General features: G+C 35.8%; 1 protein-coding gene across 6 annotated transcripts in view; it reads right to left on the bottom strand.

Moving 5' to 3' along the window:
- Positions 1 to 23,294, bottom strand: part of UCHL5 (ubiquitin C-terminal hydrolase L5) — a 64,188-nt gene that overhangs the window by 24,045 nt on the left and 16,849 nt on the right. For 5 of the 6 annotated variants that reach the window (XR_005215149.1, XM_037825129.1, XM_037825130.1 and 2 more), the window contains exons 2-3: positions 19,518 to 19,581; positions 17,977 to 18,082 (exon numbers count right to left, since the gene is read on the bottom strand). Coding sequence is in view for 4 of the 6 variants with exons in the window: in XM_037825129.1 (XP_037681057.1) it covers positions 17,977 to 18,082; positions 19,518 to 19,581 (170 nt within the window). In the remaining 2 variants the exon portion in view is untranslated. The remainder of the gene's footprint in view (positions 1 to 17,976; positions 18,083 to 19,517; positions 19,582 to 23,294) is intronic. The other variant, XM_037825133.1, reaches the window with a different exon arrangement.

The following is a 23,294-nucleotide window of genomic DNA, read 5'->3' as shown; positions in this document are numbered from 1 at the left end:
CACACATCCAGCCATAAACTAGACAAAGTGGAGTTTGGTCCTTATGGCATTCCCAATCCCATTGTCACCCCTCATAAGCTACATTTTTATACAACTGTCTTCGAGATTCATGGGTTCTGGGTTGTAGTTTAATAGTTTCAGGTATCCACCACCAGCTACCCCAATTCTTTAGAACCTAAAAAAGGTTGTCTAAAGTGTGCGTAAGAGTGCCCACCAGAGTGATCTCTCGGCTCATTTTGGAATCTCTCTGCCACTGAAGCTTATTTCATTTCCTTTCACATCCCCCTTTTGGTCAAGAAGATGTTCTCCATCCCACGATGCCGGGTCTACATTCCTCCCCGGGAGTCATATTCCACGTTGCCAGGGAGATTCACTTCCCTGGGTGTCTGATCCCACGTAGGGGGGAGGGCAGTGATTTCACCTTTCAAGTTGGCTTAGCCAGAGAGAGAGGGCCACATGTGAGCAACAAAGAGGCATTCAGGAGGAGACTCTTAGGCACAAATACAGGGAGGCCTAGCCTCTCCTTTGCAGCAACCGTCTTCCCAGGGGTAAAACTTATGGTAGAGGGCTCAACCCATCAAACCACCAGTCCCCTATGTCTGTGGTCATGTTAGCAACCATGGAGGTGGGGTAGGCGAATACCCCTGCATTCTCCACAGGCTCCTCAAGGGGGCACTACATCTTTTTTTTTTTTCCTTGTTTGTCTTTTTTCTTTCTTTTTTTTTTTTTTAACTTTCCCTTCTTTTTTAAATCAACTGTATGAAAAAAAAAGTTAAAAAGAAAACAAACATGCAATAAAAGAACATTTCAAAGAGACCATAACAAGGGAGTAAGAAAAAGACAACTAACCTAAGATAACTGCTTAACTTCCAACATGTTCCTACTATACCCCAAGAAAGTTACATAATATAGCAACATTTCAGTGAACTTGTTCCTACTACATCCATCAGAAATTAACAGACCATAGTCATTTCTGGGCATCCCCAGAACGTTAAATAGCTTATCTGTTCTTCTTGGATTATTGTTCCCCCTTCCTTAATTGCTCTCTACTGCTAGTTCCCCTACATTCTACATTATAAAACATTTGTTTTACATTTTTCAAAGTTCACATTAGTGGTAGCATATAATATTTCTCTTTTTGTGCCTGGCTTATTTCGCTCAGCATTATGTCTTCAAGGTTCATCCATGTTGTCATATGTTTCACGAGATCGTTCCTTCTTACTGCCGCGTAGTATTCCATCGTGTGTATATACCACATTTTATTTATCCACTCATCTGTTGAAGGACATTTGGGTTGTTTCCATCTCTTGGCAATTGTGAATAATGCTGCTATGAACATTGGCGTGCAGATATCTGTTTGTGTCACTGCTTTCCGACCTTCCGGGTATCTACCGAGAAGTGCAATCGCTGGATCGAATGGTAGCTCTATATCTAGTTTTCTAAGGAACCGCCAGACTGACTTCCAGAGTGGCTGAACCATTATACAGTCCCACCAACAATGAATAAGAGTTCCAATTTCTCCACATCCCCTCCAGCATTTGTAGTTTCCTGTTTGTTAATGGCAGCCATTCTAACCGGTGTTAGATGGTATCTCATTGTGGTCTTAATTTGCATCTCTCTAATAGCTAGTGAAGCTGAACATTTTTTCATGTGTTTCTTGGCCATTTGTATTTCCTCTTCAGAGAACTGTCTTTTCATATCTTTTGCCCATTTTATAATTGGGCTGTCTGTACTATTGTCATTGAGTTGTAGGATTTCTTTGTATATGCAAGATATCAGTCTTTTGTCAGATACATGGTTTCCAAAAATTTTTTCCCATTGAGTTGGCTGCCTCTTTACCTTTTTGAGAAATTCCTTTGAGGTGCAGAAACTTCTAAGCTTGAGGAGTTCCCATTTATCTATTTTCTCTTTTGTTGCTTGTGCTTTGGGTGTAAAGTCTAGGAAGTGGCCTCCTAATACAAGGTCTTGAAGATGTTTTCCTACATTATCTTCTAGGAGTTTTATGGTACTTTCTTTTATATTGAGGTCTTTGGTCCATTTTGAGTTAATTTTTGTGTAGGGGGTGAGGTAGGGGTCCTCTTTCATTCTTTTGGATATGGATATCCAACTCTCCCAACCCCATTTGTTGAAAAGACCATTATGGCTCAGTTCGGTGACTTTGAGGGCCTTATCAAAGATCAGTCGGCCATAGATCTGAGGGTCTATCTCTGAATTCTCAATTCGATTCCATTGATCTATATGTCTATCTTTGTGCCACTACCATGCTGTTTTGGCAACTGTGGCTTTATAATAAGCTTCAAAGTCAGGGAGTGTAAGTCCTCCCACTTCATTTTTCTTTTTTAGAGTGTCTTTAGCAATTCGAGGCATCTTCCCTTTCCAAATAAATTTGATAACTAGCTTTTCCAAGTCTGCAAAGTAGGTTGTTGGAATTTTGATTGGGATTGCATTGAATCTGTAGATGAGTTTGGGTAGAATTGACATCTTAATGACATTTAGCCTTCCTATCCATGAACATGGAATATTTTTCCATCTTTTAAGGTCCCCTTCTATTTCTTTTAGTAGAGTTATGTAGTTTTCTTTGTATAGGTCTTTTACATTTTTGGTTAAGTTTATTCCTAGGTACTTGATTTTTTTAGTTGCTATTGAAAATGGTACCTTTTTCTTGAGTGTCTCTTCAGTTTGTTCATTTCTAGCATATAGAAACATTACTGACTTATGTGCATTAATCTTGTATCCCGCTACTTTGCTAAATTTGTTTATTAGCTCTAGTAGGTGTATCGTTGATTTCTCAGGGTTTTCTAGATATAAGATCATATCATCTGCAAACAATGACAGTTTTACTTCTTCTTTTCCAATTTGGATGCCTTTTATTTCTTTGTCTTGCCGGATTGCCCTGGCTAGCACTTCCAGCACAATGTTGAATAACAGTGGTGACAGCGGGCATCCTTGTCTTGTTCCTGATCTTAGAGGGAAGGCTTTCAGTCTCTCACCATTGAGTACTATGCTGGCTGTGGGTTTTTCATATATGCTCTTTATCATGTTGAGGAAGTTTCCTTCAATTCCTACCTTTTGAAGTGTTTTTATCAAAAAGGGATGTTGGATTTTGTCAAATGGTTTTTCAGCATCTAGTGAGATGATCAATTGATTTTTCCCTTTCAAGTTTTTAATGTGTTGTAATACATTGACTGTTTTTCTTATGTTGAACCATCCTTGCATGCCTGGAATGAACCCCACTTGGTCATGGTGTATGATTTTTTTAATGTGTCTTTGGATTCGATTTGCAAGTATTTTGTTGAGGATTTTTGCATCTATATTCATTAGGGAGATTGGCCGGTAGTTTTCCTTTTTTGTAGCATCTTTGCCTGGTTTTGGTATTAGATTGATGTTAGCTTCATAAAATGAGTTAGGTAGTGTTCCATTTTCTTCAATGTTTTGAAAGAGTCTGAGTAAGATTGGTGTCAGTTCTTTCTGGAAAGTTTGGTAGAATTCCCCTGTGAAGCCATCTGGCCCTGGGCATTTATTTGTGGGAAGATTTTTGATGACTGATTGGATCTCTTTGCTTGTGATGGGTTGGTTGAGGTCTTCTATTTCTTCTCTGGTCAGTCTAGGTTGTTCATATGTTTCCAGGAAATTGTCCATTTCTTCTACATTATCCAGTTTGTTGCCATACAGTTGTTCATAATATCCTCTTATAATTTTTTTAATTTCTTCAGGATCTGCAGTTATGTCACCTTTTTCATTCATTATTTTGTTTATATGGGTCTTCTCTCTTTTTGATTTTGTCAGTCTAGCTAGGGGCTTGTCAATCTTGTTGATCTTCTCAAAGAACCAACTTTTGGTGATATTTATCCTCTCTATTGTTTTTTTTGTTCTCTATGTCATTTATTTCTGCTTTAATCCTTGTTATTTCTTTTCTTCTACTTGGTTTAGGGTTGGTTTGCTGTTCATTTTCTAGCTTCTTCAGTTGATCCGTTAGTTCTTTGATTTTGGCTCTTTCTTCCTTTTTAATATATGCGTTTAGTGCTATAAATTTCCCCCTTAGCACTGCTTTTGCTGCATCCCATAGGTTTTGGTATGTTGTGTTCTCATTTTCATTCGTCTCTATATATTTAGCAATTTCTCTTGCTATTTCTTCTTTAACCCACTGATTGTTTAGGAGTGTGTTGTTTAACCTCCAGGTATTTGTGAATTTTCTAAGTCTCTGATGCTTATTGACTTCTAATTGTATTCCATTGTGGTCAGAGAATGTGCTTTGAATAATTTCAATCTTTTTAAATTTATTGAGGCTTGTTTTATGTCCCAGCATATGATCTATTCTGGAGAAAGTTCCATGAGCACTAGAAAAGTATGTGTATCCTGGTGATTTGGGATGTAATGTCCTGTATATGTCTGTTAAATCTAATTCATTTATCAGATTGTTTAGGTTTTCAATTTCCTTATTGGTATTCTGTCTGGTTGATCTATCTATAGGAGAGAGTGATGTGTTGAAGTCTCCTACAATTATTGTGGAAACATCAATTGCTTCCTTTAGTTTTGCCAGTGTTTCTCTCATGTATTTTGTGGCACCTTGACTGGGTGCATAGACATTTACGATTGTTATTTCTTCTTGCTGAATTGCCCCTTTTATTAGTATGTAGTGGCCTTCTTTGTCTCTCAAAACATCCCTGCATTTGAAGTCTATTTTATCTGAGATTAATATTGCTACACCTGCTTTCTTTTGGCTGTAGCTTGCATGAAATATTTTTTTCCATCCTTTCACTTTCAGTTTCTTTGTGTCCCTGTGTCTAAGATGAGTCTCTTGTATGCAACATATTGATGGTTCATTTTTTTTGATCCATTCTGCGAATCTATATCTTTTAATTGGGGAGTTTAATCCATTTACATTCAACGTTAAAACCGTGAAGGCATTTCTTGAATCGGCCATCTTATCCTTTGGTTTATGTTTGCCATGTTTTTCCCTCTCTCTATTAATATCCTTTATTATACCCATACCGAATCTCTTTAGTACTGAACTTTTCTCCAAGTCTCTCTGTCCTGTCTTTGTTTCTCTGTCTGCAGGGCTCCCTTTAGTATCTCCAGTAGGGCAGGTCTCTTGTTAGCAAATTCTCTCAGCATTTCTTTGTGTGTGAAAAATTTAAGCTCTCCCTCAAATTTGAAGGAGAGCTTTGCTGGATAAAGTATTCTTGGCTGGAAATTCCTCTCACTCAGAATTTTAAATATATCGTGCCACTGCCTTCTTGCCTCCATGGTGGCTGCTGAGTAGTCACTACTTAGTCTTATGCTGTTTCCTTTGTATGTGGTGAATTGCTTTTCTCTTGCTGCTTTCAGAACTTGCTCCTTCTCTTCTATGTTTGACAGTGTGATCAGTATATGTCTCGGAGTGGGTTTTTTTGGATTTATTCTATTTGGAGTTCGCTGAGCATTTATGATTTGTGTATTTATGTTGTTTAGAAGATTTGGGAAGTTTTCCCCAACAATTTCTTTGAATACTCTTCCTAGACCTTTACCCTTTTCTTCCCCTTCTGGGACACCAATGAGTCTTATATTCGGACGTTTCATATTATCTATCATATCCCTGAGGTCCATTTCGAGTTTTTCAATTTTTTTCCCCATTCTTTCTTTTATGCTTTCATTTTCCATTCTGTCATCTTCGAGGTCACTGATTCGTTGTTCAACTTCCTCTAGTCTTGTACTATGAGTGTCCAGAATCTTTTTAATTTGGTCAACAGTTTCTTTAATTTCCATAAGATCATCCATTTTTTTATTTAGTCTTGCAATGTCTTCTTTATGCTCTTCTAGGGTCTTCTTGATTTCCTTCATATCCCATACTATGTTCTCATTGTTCATCTTTAGTTCTTTGAGTAGCTGCTCTAGGTGCTGTGTCTCTTCTGGTCTTTTGATTTGGGTGCTTGGGCTTGGGTTATCCATATCGTCTGGTTTTTTCATATGCTTTATAATTTTCTGTTGTTTTTGGCCTCGTGGCATTTGCTGAACTTGATAGGGTTCTTTTAGGATTTGTAGACCAATTGAAGTCCTTATCTTTAATTTATCAGATCTACAGCTTCGTGGAGTACACTTTCTCTAACTAACCAGCAGGTGGCGTCCACAAGCCACCTGATCTCCACAAGCCAGTTCTCCCCTGCTTAGCCTTTTTGGTGAGTGGGGGAGTGAGTCTTGTGGGGCCCAATTGGTGTACCAAGCTTGCGTGTGTAGTTGGTGTTGCCTGCCCTGTATGTGGGGCGTGTTTCTGGGCAGTCGGGGAGAGGGGGTGGCCCTAACAATCAAATCTCCCTGATGATCCTAGAGTTTTAAAGCTGCTGCAATAGTCTAATCCTTCAGTTCAGTCCTGCCACAGTTTGTCTCTGCCACTGACCCACAAGTCTTTGGTATTGGCGTATGGCTCCTGAGACTTGCAAGTGGGCCCCTCTTCCAGGCTGTGCACCCCGGGTCCTCTGTTGAGGGATGACTGTGCTATGTCACAGTTGAGTGCCGTCCCCCCAGGGCAGTTCTGGGCTGCTGGGCTGTGTAGGGAGGCTCCCAGTCTGCTCAAATGATGGCTGAATGGGGCTTTGTTAATTCACACTGCTCTACCTTCCCAGCTCTGGGACATTCAGCTGAGGTTGCAGGGAAGGCTAATGTCCACGCCCAGTTTTGTGGTGTGTGCCTGTTATTTGAAGCACTTCCGTCACACTGGGTTGTCTGGGGCAGCTCTGGGCTATGGGGCTGGCGATGGGCAGGAGTGTTTCCTGTCCACCAGGATGGTGGCTGTGAGCGGACACCCCCCTTTTCTTGGGAAGTTGTGTTGTTTAGTGAATTTTCTCAGCCACTGGATTATTGCCTTTTGTCTCAGAGCTCTCTTAGTTCTGCTCTTGACTTGACGTGCCCAAATTGCAATTCTTTGAAGCTTTCTGTATTAGGCTTCTTAGAGTAATTGTTTTAGAAAAAGAAAAAAGGATTTAAAAACAAAAAAAAAAAAAAAACAAAAAAAAAAACGGCCCTCCTCAGAGATCTAATGGGTTATTGAAATGCTAATAGACAAAGCAACCAGGGCCATTAAGGAAAGGTCCACAGGGCAGAGAGATCAGCTTTGCTTCGGGATTTGCATATGCGCCTCAAGGCCTGAGCTCCGCCCTTCCCCTTTCTGTGTTCACCAGAACTCCAAAAATCCTCTGCTTTTATTTTGGAGTTTTTCGTGTTGTTTTTTTTCTATGCCTGTCTCCTCTCTGCTGGGCTGGCTGCTCTCAGAGTCTCTGGTGTCTGGTCTCAGTCTATCTATGGTTGGAGTTTGAATCAGTAGAATGAGTTTCCGATAAGAGCAGCCACTGCAGTTCTCCGTTCTCCTTCCCGGAGCTGACAGCCCCTCCTCCCTCGGGACTGAGCCTGGCTGGGAGGGGCGCGGGTCCCCTGGCCGCAAAAACTTACAGATTTCGCTGATCTAAGCAGTTCCACGTTTTCATGAGTGTTGTATGAAGTATGCCCAAAGACAGATTGCTCTGTGGTGTCCAGTCCACGCAGTTCCTGGCTTTTTACCTACTTTCCTGGAGGAGTAACTAAAACTTACAGCTCACCAGTCTGCCATCTTCAGTTCTTTAAGTTTTGATGCATAAAAATTGAAAAACTTCTTGATAATACTACATTCTCCATTGAACACTCTCAAACAAATAGATACTTCCATATGTTATTTCTTCTCAAAGTATTTTTTTACCCAAAACTATCTTATAATTGATGAATAGTGGCAGGAGACCTAGAACCCATTTAACACTGTTGTCTCTTTCTATTAAGATGTATTTTGATCTAGATCACAGTTCTCTAGTAAATTTGGATGAAAATTTTTGAATGATTAAAGACTTCATAAAGGTGGTTGACTAAAACTTAGAATCATACTTAGTACTCCCTTATTTTGGGCTGAAATTATCTGGGTGAAATTATCTGGGAATAAGTGTGATAGGAATGAATTTAGAAGTCAAAATGCACACTTACTCACACATTCTTTCAAAATTATGATAGATTAAAGATATCATATGTGCCCAATGCTGGGGCTAGGTTCTGAGGCTACAAGAGAATACTATCAAACATTTCTATGATCTAAGGACTTCAAACCTGTAATCCTTAACTTTAGGAAAGCTTTTTTAAAGAATTAGAAAAACCTCCTACGGTTATTGATATTTCTCTTTTATGTCAATAAGGATTTACACTGTCCATGATATATTAAAACTCATATTTGTGTGTGTGAAGAATAGTAATTGCTGTGACATGGATATAAATATAACTCAAAGTTTTAAAATGAGTTTAGTGCCACCAAGTGGCAATGTTATATAAAGAATTACCAAAAAAAAAAAAAACTGTAAAAGGGCATAATCAGTCATTTATTCATTTAAACATTTACTGAGCACCTACTGCAGGCATTGTGCTTTTAAATGCTGAATGTACAGTGAATGAAAGCAATGTGGTACTTGTCCACATGAAATTCACATAAAAATCACCTTATATAAATCTTTCTGGGAGAACTTTACCTTTAGCTTAGTCACACACACACACACACACTATATATATATATATAGATAGATAAACACAGTGTGAATAATGTGGTCCCCAAGTTTTTTAAATCTTCAAGTTATCCTGTGTCCTAATATATACTCTAACTTTTAACATATTTTTAAATAAAGTAGTAGGGTTCAATAACAGAAAAGCAGCTAGAGCAGGACTGGCCCAGAACTTTATGAATTTGGTTTGAATTCCTTTAAGAGGATATATACTTCAGTTCTTCAGGACTCTTGGCTCCCTATTTCTTACACACATGCAATTCACATGTTCATGCTGCCACCCTGATCCTGCAGACATCTGACTTTGCAACCCCTGGACTACAGAATAATTTCTCTTCATAGCATTTACAAAAGAAATGGCAGATGTCCAAAAGAACAATACCAAAATAGCTGAAAGTACTGCATATATACATATATATATATATATATATATATATATATATATATATATATATATATATTTATACACATTGCAGTCTATTTTGACTGAGTTATGGATATAATAAGTTTAATATTATTATTAAAGATATAATAATAAAAGTTTAATATTTATTAGCAGTCAAGGTAAAAAGCTTGAGAACTAAATTGTGGGTACCTAAACAGAAGGTGAAACAAAAAAAAGTTCAAAATGCATGCCCTGTCCACAAAAAAAGAAATATGTCCATGAAAAAGATGAACAAGAAAAAATTGAAATAGTGAAGGAAGAGGTCATCTTAGACTGGAATATCAGAGAAGGTTTCTCTATGAATGTGACATTTTAATAGGGCTTGGAAAGCTTGGTAGGACCTGGAGAGCAGAGAAGGAAATTCATTCTGGGAAGCAAGAAATGTATGAACGAAGGTATAAATTAACATATGTTCAAAAGACAATAAGCATATTGGCTTGTTTCAATATGACTGTAGTCATGATTGGGGTGATTCATTACCTTGAAAATCACTAATCTCAAGAAGTGAGGAGTTTACTCTAAGGGTAAGAGATTTCTTAATAGGGAAATAACATAATGAAAACAGTACTTCAGTAAGATTCAGTGTAAGAAAATTAGCAGAAAGGACTGAAAGTGGCTGAAACCAGAAACTAGATCAACTGGGTTGCTATGCTGATGCAGGTATTAAATAAAAAAGGATGGTAGGGTAATGGAGTAAATAAAACCACTATCACACAAATACCCAAAATAGAAATCTGTGACTGAAGACTATAACTAAAAATAAAATAAAATTACAAAGAGAATAAGGAAAAACTAATAAAAACCACTGAAACAATTTTGAAAACTTAAGCCAGAATGGAAAAACATTGAAAAAAATATATCTTACCAGAACCGACTCAAGATGAAATAAAGACCTGAACAATCCTTTAACTATAAAGAAACTGAAAAAGTGGTTAACAATATTCTCCTAAGGGAAATACCAGGCCCAGGCAGCTTCACAGACCAGTTCTATCAAACTATAAGGAAATAGATCATCTCAGTTTTATACAAACTTCTCAGGAAAAAAAAAAAAAAAACAGGAAATATTCCCCAATTCATTACATGAAGCCAACATAACCCTAATACTATAATTAGTTAAGCCATAAAGAGAAGGGAAAATTAAGGCCCATTTCATTCATAGATACAGATGCAAAACTCCTAAACAAAACACTACTGAATTAAATCCAAACTGCATAAAAAGACAATAAAAATAAAAACCATCTGGGTTTATCCCAAGTATGCAAGGATGATTTAATATTAGAAAAATATATAAACATAACTGATGACATTAACCTATTAAAAGAGATGAAAAAATTATCATCTCAATAGATGCTGGAAAAGCATTTGATAAAATGTAACATTTTTTTCATAATAAAAATTTTTAGTATATAAATAATAGAACTTCCTTACCTGAAAAAGAATATCCAAAAGAAAAATAATGCCAGAAAAAACAATATCCTAAATGGAAAATATTAGAAGTAGTCCCTTCAAAATCACAAATGATTTTATTGGCAATCTTAGCCAGACAATAAGACAAATATAAATTAAAGACATAAGAATTAGAAAGAAGGAAATAAAATTGTCATTATCTGTAGATTCTGGGTTCATTTAAATAGAAACTAAAAAAAAAAACTTACAAATAAATTATTAGAGATAACAGAAGAATTTATCAGGATGGCTAAACAGTAATACATAAAAGCAAACTGCATTTCTTTATACCAGCAGCAAACATCTAGAAAATGTAATTGAAGAAACAATGATTTACAATAGTAACAGAGCTATTGCGTAACTGGGAATAAATCTAACAAAATATGTGTAAGACCTCTACAAGGAAAACAAGACAACAATTTTAAAAAGTTTTAAAAAATCTAAATAAATAGATACATAATAGATTTGTGACTTAATATCATGAAGATATCAATCTTCCCAAATTGATCTATACATTCAATGCAATTTCAGTCAAAATTCCAACAGAATTTTTCATACAACTTGATAACATGATTCTGAAATTTATATGAAGAGAATGGAGCCAAAAATAGCAAGCACATTTCTGAAAAAGAGCAAGGAGGGGAAATATGACCTATTAAATATAAGAACTTATTAAGAAGAAGTGAAAGGAATTAAGTCAGAGTGGTATTGGCACAAAGACAAAATGATCAGTGGAACAGAACAGAATCCAGAAAATGCATACACAGACACACACAAAGAGGAATGGAATTTTGGCATATGACAGAGGTGGCAATTCAGGCCAGTAGTGAAAACAAAAGACACTGAAGAAAAGAGGCTAGAAAAATATGATAATCCATATAGAAAAAGAGAAAATTGAACCCCTACCTCACACCACGTACCAAAACTCAATCCTGATGAATGACACAGATCCAAAAATAGAAATTTAAATATATAAATAAATAGCTTTTACAATTCAGATAATGATTTCTTAGACAAAATACAAAAAGCTTGACTCTAAAATATAAAATATAAAGACACCTAAAAGAAGGGAAACAATAAATTGCCAACTTGGAGAAGCAGTATCAAGAATATATAAACAATTCCTAGAAATCAAAAAGAAAAGCACAATTAACCTGATAGAAAAACAGAAACTTAGAAGAAGAAACCCATGGCCAATAAGTATATAAGAAGTTTTTCAAAATCCTAAGTGATCAGGGAGATATACACTTTGAAGTTCCGTTTTAGAACAAATTAACTGCCAAAATGTAAAAGGCCTGACAATACCAAGCATAGCAACTCTTATACACTGCAAATGGGAGTGTAAATTTGAGAATCTATTTTGGAAAATATTTTGATATTTCCTCCAATAATTGTACATTTACATATTAGATGAAGTAGTCATTCTACTTCAAAGTATACACCAAGAGAAACTTGCATGTGTACAAGAGGAGACATGTACAAAAATGCTTATAGCAGCACAATTCACAGTTAATAAAGAGAAAAACTGAATGCCAATCTACAGAAGAGTGAGTGAATAAAATGTAGTATGTTCATGCAGTGAATATTATACAGCATGTAAAATAAATGAACTATCATGATAAAAAAGTTATGAATGAATCTTAGCAATATAATAGTAAGTAAAAAAAGTCCCCCAAAATTACATACAACATGATAATTTTTTATCAAGTTAAAATTTTATATAAATACACACTTATTAGGATTACAAAAAACACATAAAGGAGGAAAGCAAGGAAATGATAAACAGAATTCAGCATGAGAGTCACAATGGATTTGAGACAGGGTGTGACTGAGGTTACGTTGGATGTGGGGAGAGAGGGTGTGATGGGTAAAATCATGTATTATAAATTTAGTTTATTTGGGTGGTAAGCTCTTGAGTACATAATATATTACTTAAAATTACCAATTAAATAACCAAATAAATAAAGAGGCCATGCATGGACCAATCATAAGTGTGTGTCATGAACCAAGAATTATCACAGTCCTGGTCTGTGTACCTGAAGATCAGTTTAAAATAAAAGAGAAAAAGAAACATAGGTGTTATCACTGGCGTCTTCCTCCTCCACCCTCATATCCAAACCGTTATATATTAAAGGCGGTAACTACTTTATTACCTAAGTATTACTCAATTCTGTTCACGTATACAACATTTTTTCTACTCTGACTTGGACATCTGTTAAGAGCCTCTTAATTGGTTATCTACTCTTATTATCTTACACCACTCCCCCTTCCTCAAAGCATTCCCCACAATGTAGCAAAAGCAACTTCTTCAAATGAAAATTTGGTCATGTCAGCGCTCTTAAAACTCTTCGGAAACCTTCTATTGCTCTTAAGATATAGACAAAAGTCTTGATCACAGCCTAAAATACCATGCATGATAGGATCTCTGTCTACATCTGGGACAAAAGACTGCTAGTTGTTCTCCAATATCCATCTTCTCTTTCTTCCATAAGCATAGAGTCCCCAAATTATATCCTGGCCCAAGGCCACCTGAAATGAAGACAACTTTCCCAGTCTCCTTTGCAGCTTAGTACAGCCAAATATATACCTGAGTTCTGGCCAAAGAAAAGTAAGCATATGACATGGGCAAATTTCTAGGATGTGTCCTTAAAGAGAGGGGAGTATACTGTCCCCTTCCTATTGTGTAGAATGTGAAATTGAGATGGAATGGCTGAAGCTCCAGCATCATCTTGGACCATGAAATAACCTTTGAATAGAAGCCACACGCAAAGAAACAAAACAAAAGAACCTACAACCTGGACAGTTCTTGGTTGTGAAAGAAAACAACTTCTATTTTAAGTAATCATTGTTTTTCCACACCTAACTGAACCTAATCCTGACTAATATTCTGCCCATTCAGCTTCATATCTTACGCACTCCCCCTTGCTCTGTACACTTCAGCTACACTGGCCTTCTCTAGTCTCTTTTGCTAATCTTAGTCCCTTTTACTACAGAGCTGAAACATTTATCTGGGATGATTCCCAACCCTTTTCCCCAGTTAATACCTAATTAACCTTTAGATTTCAGCTGAAATATCACTTACTCAAAGAAGCTTTCTCAGATCTCCCTGACTAAGTTAGGTACCATTTTCTATATGTGTAGTTAAGAAATTAATCTTGCAGAAAGAGAGATCTTTATTTTGCTCTATCTCCCAGGAGATGATCTCTAAGTCCTTGGAATGTTGTACAAGATAAGAATGTCTTTGCTTACCTGGGGACTTTGGGTCACACCATATAGTGCAACAATGTGTTTTAGAGTGGGTGTTGTGGACCATACCAGATAGTCTAACAATGTAATTTAGGATACGGCTTTGGGTCATGAGTATCAGGTATTAACTTGACTTCCAGAGTAACTGGAGACTGAGGTCAGCTACATGAGAAGCCAACCAGGTCTACAGGACTGAGCTCCACTAAGAATTGTGGACACCAAAGGTTAGATGAGCTTCCCTGGTTAGTAATACTTTGTAAATACTGTTATATATCATTGCTAGGAAGGTTAGTAATGTTTACAATCTACCAGTAAAGGACAACTGGAAGCTCTGCACATGGAATTTTCCTGAACTCTGTTCCATGTGTCTCTCTCCTTGGTTGATTTTAATCTGTATTCTTTCATTATAATAAACTATAACCATGAATATAACAATTTTCAGTGAATTGTGGGTACTTCTAGTGAATTGTTCAAACCTGAGGGTAGTCTTGGGGACCCCCAAACTTGTAATTAGTGTTAGAAGTGAGGGTAGTCTCCAGAAAATGGTTCTCATTTCACTCTGTGAAACAAACACTTATCACCTCTGTAATTATGCATTTAACTGATTAATACCAATCTCCTCTACTAAACTTGAAGCACCCTGGAGGTCAGGGATCCTGACTGCTTTTCATTTTTCAAGTACCTAGGATAATATCTGGCACATTGAAGACACTCAATCACTCTTTCTTGTAAAACTGAACTAAGTCAGACAAACCTAGTATCACTGCAGGTGTGATCTTAAAGTAAATCACACCTTAGTTTCCTCACCAGTGAAATGGTAATAATAAGACAATGATGCTTTGCAGAGAAATGTTACCAAAATGTCATTCTCAGATCCTTACATACTAATTGCAATTACTGGGATACAATTTCTTTCCTCAATTTTTTATTAATCAGTTATACACATGCACATGCACCTCCTATTGGAGCATATGATCAGCATAAGATAGCCAATGTTACTTCTCCAAATTGAAAAATTCTATCTATAAACACCAAAAATATACATTTGATTCACCTGTATAACCTTATCACAAATAAATTATTTTCATTAAACTTTCTAAATTTCAGAAAATACTCCTGAGACTCCAGAGACCCTAGTTTAAGAATCATCACTATAAGCCCTTGAAGCCTAGAACCAAGGATTGTGTTTATGTTATATATAGTACAAAGATCCCAGCATAGGTCACAGAAGGCATACACTAAGAATGACAGATATTTTTGGAGAATTACTGATATATTAGTTTAATAAGAACTATTGGCATAATACTGTACAAAAAAAAATCCCAGTTATTACTGGGAAAGCCTAATCTGACATCTTAATATAGACTACTGGAATGATAAAGTACAAATAAAACACTGAACTACAGTAAGATAGATATGGAATATAGAGCAAGAAAAACATCAAGGGACTCCAGAAATTATAAATTCTGATTCTAGCAATATTATTTTTTTCTTTATAGAGTGCTTTCTTATGTCTTAAAAATATTTAGACTTCTACAAATCAAAAATATCATTGGTAAATTCCAGTGTTCTTTAACTATAATATTCTTAGAGATTAACAGTTCAGTCTACATTTATTGGATATATACTATGTGCCAGGGACTGCATATAAAGCAAAATCTCTGACTCCATGGTTTACAGTTTAGAGTGGAAGAAAGACATCAAATACACAATTGTGTGAGAAGTTATGCATATACATATATTTAAAAATGGAAAAAATCTAGAACATAAATTGTTTTCAGTGGTTATCTCTGGACCAGAGATTACAAGGGATTTTATTTTCTACATCATATATCTTTACAATGATTAAATACTGTATAATGAGCATTCTTAAGTACATTGAGAAAATAAAAACTTTTTAAAAGGCAGAAAAATCACCTGAAGCACTTTTTAAACTATCTGTCCCTAACCCTTTGTCTCCCACACAGGCCTTGAGAATCACCAACTGCAGTTTTAAAGTTACAATTATTGTATTAAAATGACACTTACCTAAGTACAAAAACATTAGAATATATAAATGGATTATCTGAATTAGAGAAAAATTAGAAACTCAAAATATTCATCATTAAGAGGTTAGTTAAATAAATCATGGGCAATCTATCCTAAGAATACTTTTAAACAAGGCAGTGTGATATTATGGTTAGTGTGTTGACTTCAGAGCCTGAATTTGCATCCCAACCCGCCACTGACTACTTGTGTAACTTGGACATGTTTCTCAACCTCTCTGGGACTCAATTCCTGCATCTGTGAAATGGTGAGGAACCTGTAAAACCTCATACGGTTGTTGTGAGAATTAGAGTTACTACAAATAGGTTAATAATAAAAACAACGTATATAAAAACACCCAGTAAACCTTCAACAAATGTTAGCTAATATAACAATAGGTGTCCTTAAGTGGAACAATATCAAAGTTTTATCATTAAATGAAAAAAATGCAAAATATTCTGCATAATAATATAATTTTAGTTTCAAAATTATAATAAGAATATGTTAGCATATGAATAGAAACTGTGGGAGGTAATATGGCACATGGAATCAAAAACCTGAGCTTTAGACCTGGGATTAAGTTCTCAGTCCACCACATATTAGTTGTGTAACCTCAGGCAAATAATAATTTTTCTAGGTCTTAATTTTTTCATTTGTCAAATGATGATAGCAACCTCATAGGGTTGTTACAAGAATTAAATAAAATAATGCATCTAAAGCACAATATCTAGCACACAAGAATAGCAAATTTTTGTCTACTGTTAAATTGTTAGTTATCATTATAATTGTCATTAATAAGAAAGGAGGCGCCTTTCTTTTTACCATTATATCCCTAGTACTTAAAGCAAGCCCAATACAAAGTTGGTGCTGTACTACTTGTTGATTAAACAAGGGAATCAAATTATAAAAAGTAGTTAATAGATACAGGTGTGTAATTAAAAGCATATTCATTTTCATCACTACATATTTCTATGATGTAAGTTCTGTTATCAGGAAAAAAAAAATACTTTCTTAACTAAAAATAATAAAACTATGTTTTCCTAAGCCTCAAGGCATAAAAGCGGGAAAGTTCTGATTTCTCTAAGAACACTCAATTCAAAAAAGTTAGGGAAACATGGATTTAAAAGAGAAGAAGAAATAAAATAAGAGAAAAAAAGAAGTACTAAAATAGCAAAGGCCTGATCTAAAAGGCAGTAAGGAGAATTAACAATTTTATTTTCTCCATCTTTCTAATAGTTATTTGATGATGTTACTTGTCATTGATAAAATTTGCAATTTCAAGTGAAAATTAGAATTTTGGTAAAACCTGGATTGGCCACTATGAACTTAAGTTCCCGATAGTTAACAACTCTTCTCAAGAGATAGGTGATGATATTAACAAACGCTATTTGTTGGTATTATATATCAAAAGTGTTAACATTTGGAAGATCTGAGTAAGTTGGTAAATTTTCCAAATGACCAACGCATGATACTACAAAATCATGAAGAGTAAAAGAGCTAAACAAATGGCAAGATAAACCAAAAGATTTTAATATAATAAAGCAAAAAGTTCATGGACACAGTTTTAGATTTCACACTGCAACTAACATTTAAGAAAGCAACAATTTTGGAATTTTGACTTAGTATCAAAGAATACCCACAATTATCTGAAAATACTTCTCCCTTTTCTAGTTACACATGTTTAAGACTGGACTTTCTTCATATACTTCAACCAAAAACAAAAAACAGAAAACATGGTAACAGACTGAATGAAACAGATATGAGAATCCACCTGTTTAATTAAGCCAGACATTAGATTTGCAAAACTGAAAAAAAAAAATGCATTTTCACTATTTTTTTTATTTTGGTAACTATGGATGATTTTCATAAAAATATATTATATTAACATGTGATAGGGATTGAATCCCCTATAAAAGGCATATTCAGGTCCCAACCCCAGGTACTGTGGGTGTGAACCAATTTGTAAATAGGACCTTTGAAGATGTTGTTAGTTAAGGTTGCCCAAACTGAATGAAGGCGGGCCTTAATCCATTTGGATTGGGTATTATAATCAAAGGAAATTGGACAACGAAGTGAAGCTACAGTAACTATCAATAGATATAACCCACATAAATAAAAGCTCTTTGGGGACCTCAATAATTTTTAAGAGTTCAAAAGTATCCTGAAACCAAAAAGTTTGAGAAACACCACACTACCAGCATATGGGTATAAGAGTCCCTTTTATCAAAAAGTGTTGCTCTTGAGACTTTTCAGAGTATCCAAGGATCATACCTGCTTAGCAAAAAATATCGTGTCAAGTCTGGAGTCCTGAACCACAGAGCCTGCTGGTTCTTCTCCTGGCTGCCACTTGAAAAGAAAAATTAACCCATGAACTGGCCTACAAAATAAAATATAAATTAATGACACCAAACCCTGCTTATTTTATGATGCGTTGTCAATATATTAGTTTAGTCAGCTACTTAACAAATACAATGGCAAATTAAGTAAATATGAGACATTTTTAAAAGATTATGCCATTCATAGTTACTAAAATCTTGCCTCAGAGAACGTTAATAAAATTTAGAATTATATCAGGTAAATAGAATTATGATTTATTCCTAAATCTGTGAATTATTTATTTCTAAATTATATCACCTCACTTAAAAATAGAAAATAAGAACATAATAAAACTAGAAGAAGCTATTACCCCTAGATTGAATTCTAAGATATATGAATAAACTTCATAGGCTATTTACAAAAAAATGATGGATAGCACATATATTACTATACATATAAGTCACCTTCATATAATTATGGAATTTATGAACAATCCTCAAACTACAGTATGAATGGATGCTGTCATCGCATACACAATGAAGTCACTCCCTTTCCTAAAGGAACCGTTGTTGCCCACAAAACATTAAATCACCATTTTAGGATTCCCTCTAGTCTATCTTTTACAACTGCCTCCCATTCAACAAAAATCTTTCCTATCTTTTCAGAGACACTTCTAAATGATGCATCCTTAACTAATCTTCCCTGAATACAGTCAGAAGTGATCTCTTGTTCCATGTAAAGTGATCCTTCTTCTTGTGGAAGTAATGGGAAGGAGAAGGTAGGAGAAAGTAAATTATCTCTTTGCTATTAAGAACAGTATCCATATCCCTACAGTCCCCATTTTGTCCTTTTCAAAACTTATTCCTTGTCCCCATTTTCAGAGTACAAACTCTCCTACCAATGACAACTTATCTAGCCCTCCTTCTGAATATCTGCAGACATGGGTCATTGCTTGGGGGTGGGGGTGGGGGTGGGGGGATGGAACAGGGTTAGGAGGAAGCTCAGGTGATTCTGGTCAGAGGAGGGGGGAAAGGGAAGGTATTTCCTGGCACCCACATTTAGAACTTGAAATGTTAAGTTCCCCAAAGAAGCAAGGTGATAATGTGTAGGCAAGTTCTGTATTATTATTAGTATGCATTACCTATTAAATATGCTTTTATAGCCTAACCTATTATGTTTAAATGTGTTCCATGTTCTAACACTATTGACCTATAAATTAATTTTGTGAAAAATCAACAAATCAACATTTTACAGATATGGAATTAAAATTTAGGTTTGAATCCCTTGCAAGTTATTTAACTATGAGCCTCAGGTTCTTAGTTATAAAATGGGGATAATAATAATACCTATCTCACAGATTGAAACAAGACTTAAAGAAGATGATATGTTGGGACTAGAGTAATCCAAATAAAATAAACAGACAAATCTGAATACCCTTTAAAAGTCTGCTAAAGTATGCACACTATTTTTTTTAACACAACTAAAGTTATACTTACTTTAATTTTTCAAAATTCTCAGGCTCCAAACTCCATATTTCTTCTACTTGGGCTCCTCGGCAACCTAAAATAAGAAATCATTTTTTCAGAAAGCAAAGTGATCCATTTTTTTCCCCATCACCATTAAATAAAAAAGAAATGCCCATTTGGGGACAATAAGACACAACAAGTTAAAATGGTAAACACTAATCGAGCTCACAGTCAAATTCTATTACTTTCTTTACTATTTCTTAATGATTTAAAATGGGAGTATATTACTTTTATAATTAAAAAAAAAATCCAAGAGTCTATTTTCATTGAATTACCATCCTATGACTGTTCCTTCTCAGTCTTTCTCAATCTCTGGCTCCTCTTTACTTTTTTTGCTCAATTGCTAATTTTCCCCAACTCAACTACTGGCCCTCCTTTTTCTTAGTATACACTTCCTTTTTTCTGGGAAAGCAAATAGCTACCGTTTAACATCAGGTCATATCTTTAGTTCTGACTCCTTTCCTAAATCCCATATCTATATTTTAAACTACCTCAGTCATCCCCCTTTCCAAAAATGTGCTTTTCCTCTAGGGCAGTGTTTCTCAACCAGCATGATTTTGCCTCCCAGGGAACATCTGGCAATATCTGGGGATACTTATTGTCACTACTACTCGGGTGTAAGGCAGTAGGGCAGTGAGGTGGTTTGCTACTGGCATACAGTGGGTAGAGGTCAGGAATGCTGCTAAACATCCTACATTGCACAGGATAGCCCCTGAAAACAAAGAATTATCTGGCCCAGTGAGAAACCCTACACAGTATAGTGACTAAGAGCTTGGTCTGCAAACTGCCAGGGTTCAAATCCTGGCTCCTCCATTTACTAGCCACATGACCATTTAACCTCTCTGTTCCCCAGATTCACAGAGTTGTTATGTAGAAAAAAATGAGATAATATATGAGATATACTTAATACAGTGCCTGGCACACTAGCTAGTATCATTATCACAATACAAAAAACAGTCCCATTTACCAGGGCCTTTTATGTGTGAAGGGCTTTAAATGCATTTACTCTAATCCCTGCAAGGTAGATATACTATGGAAGAGGAAAGCTTAGTGATGTTAAGTGACTTGCCTAAAATCACTACTGCTAGTATGTGCCAGAAAATGAATTAAAATCCAGGTGTGTTTTCAAAGTCTGGGTACTTTCTAATATCCCAGATTTCTTTCAAGTGAGAGCTAGGGAAGCCTTTAGGCCACAGGCAAAAGCTAATGGTTTAAAAAAAAAAAAGTTGGGTCAACCAATTATGTGATTTTGAGCATTCATACCAATCTGTGCCTTGGTTTGTTCTGTTCAGAAAACATCTATTATGTGCCTACTATGGTATTAAAGATATACCAGGAGTACAAGGAAAATTACTACATAGTTTGTAGGGGAACGATCCAGAAACAAGAAATATGAAGTTAGAAAAAAACTTCTGTGAACCTATATTTGTATGAGACAACAAGAAGGGCATGGAAAGACACCAGTGCAATTGTTAACACTGGTTACTGCTACTGGATATCAATAGAAAGAAAAGACCAAACATTAAAACATTCTATAATCCTACCAATTCAAAAAAGTCCACTAAATAAAAGTACACCCAAATCTTTTGCAGTTAGAATTTCAAGTGGTGACACTGTTTAAACAACCTCATGTTGGATCAGGAAGGCAGAGTGCGACACTTCAGGGCTCCATCCCTCCACAGAGGCTTTGAACAAGCAAGAACTGGAAGAAGCATCTTTCTAAAAGACCCAGAAAACAGTTAAAAGACTGCAGTAACAGGGCAAGCACCATTTCAAGAAAAAGGTCACTCAAAAGCAGTAGGATCTTGTGGTGCCCTGGCTGGCCATTCCCCTGTCCCTTCACCAGCTTGGCACGGAGCTGGCAGATGCCTGGACCCAGTTTTGGTGGGAGCAAAGTAACTCTTGTGTGGGAATATGTATGTCTCGCCCACTTGTCTAGTGGTGGCCTGAGGGACCCACTTTTCAAAATTTGCCCTGTGTGTAGAAGGTAGCTCACAGAGCGCCCCTACAAAATACCATGGGAGAGCAGTCAAGTCATGTTGCCTGGGGCAAAGGATTGCTGGCTGTAGGAAACACAGTGCCGTGCCTGGGACCATGAGGAACTGTTTCCTAGGAAAGACAGGATGTTAGTAACTGTGTAAGCAGAGAAATTCTAGGGCCACATGCACATGCCCAACATAAAAAGTATGTACAGAAAGGATCAGGGAGACCCCTATGGCTTTGGCCTGGAGGTACTCTCCAAAGCTCATTGTATAGATAAGCCCTCAAGAAGAGCACTATGTTAAAATCAAATTGTAAAATGCCAAATATTGAAAGCCACAAGAGATAATCAACAAGCAACATACAATGGAGCCTCAATCAGATTAAGTGTGGATTTCTTATCATCAGAAACCATGGAGGCAAAAAGATAGTGGGAAGACATCTTTAAAATGTTGAACAGAAAAATATGTCAACCAAGAATTCTGTATCCAGCAAAACTATCTTTCAAAAACGAGGGAGGAATTAAGACATGCCCAGATAAACAAAAGCTGAGAAATTCTGTCACCACTAGACTGGCCCTAGAAGAAATACTACTGGATCTAAAAGGTAAATGCACCAAAAATAATGATCAATCAGTGGTCTGGAACTTATAATGTAAAATACATAATTTGTGACAAGAAAAGTGGGGGGATGGAGGTTTACAAGAACATAATTTATGTATGCTATTGAAATTAAGTTGTTATCAAAACAAATGAGATGCCATAGATTTAGGATTTAAATTTAAGCCTCATGGTAACCACAGAGAAAATATCAGAGTATATACAAATTCATAGAAAGTGAAGTACAGATTACCAGGAGTGGGGGACCAAGGCAATGGGGAGTTAATGCAAAATAAGTGTAGGGTTTCTGTTTGGGGTGAAGAGAAAGTTCTAGTAATGGATGTGGTGAGGGTACTGCAGCATTGTGAATGCGACTAATCCTTCTGAATGGTATGCTTGGGATGGGTTGGGATGGCAAGATTTATGTTGTATGTATTTTCTGTAGTTAGAAAAAAGAGAAATTAAAGGGATAATGACAATTAAATGCAATACATGATAATGGAGAAAATCTAAGAATGGAGGAGAGAAGGCTTAAAAGGACATTATTGGGACCTAAGAAAAAATTAGAATATAAAACATAAGCATTGTGTCAATGTTAGATTTCTTGAACTTGGTAACTGCATTTAAGGTGATTATATAAGTGAATGTCCTTGTTCATAAGAAACATACAAAGAATTGTTATGTATTCAAGGAGTATGGTGTGAGTAACCTGCTCTCACATGTTCAGAAGAGAGGGGAGGCGGCGCAGGGAGAGAGAGGAAGTTAAAATTGATGGGTTTAGTATCTGGAAGTATGTTGGAGTTCTCTCTATACGGTTTGTTTTATTTTGCAACTGTACTATAAATTTGAAGTTATTTCAAAATAAAAAGTTTAAAGAAAAAATAACCTCATTAAACATATGTACCTCTCCTTATGTAAAGAAGATATGGTACTCAACTATTAGTATCTATAAACCAAAATCCTCTTATATACATTCAATATTTAATAAAACATGGTATAATGGAAAGAGAAACAAGCAGTAATTCATGTTATCTGGGTTTAATCTCAGCACTGCCTTAACAGTCTTAATCTTGGGCAAAAGTATAATTTCTTTGAGCCTTGCTTTCTTCGAGTATAAAACAAAGATACTCTCTGGCTTATTCAAACCACAAGATTCTTGTGAGGTACA

Source organism: Choloepus didactylus, chromosome 2 (assembly GCF_015220235.1).
Source record: "Choloepus didactylus isolate mChoDid1 chromosome 2, mChoDid1.pri, whole genome shotgun sequence".
NCBI lineage: Eukaryota > Metazoa > Chordata > Mammalia > Pilosa > Megalonychidae > Choloepus > Choloepus didactylus.
This window is presented reverse-complemented; position numbering and strand designations above follow the sequence as displayed.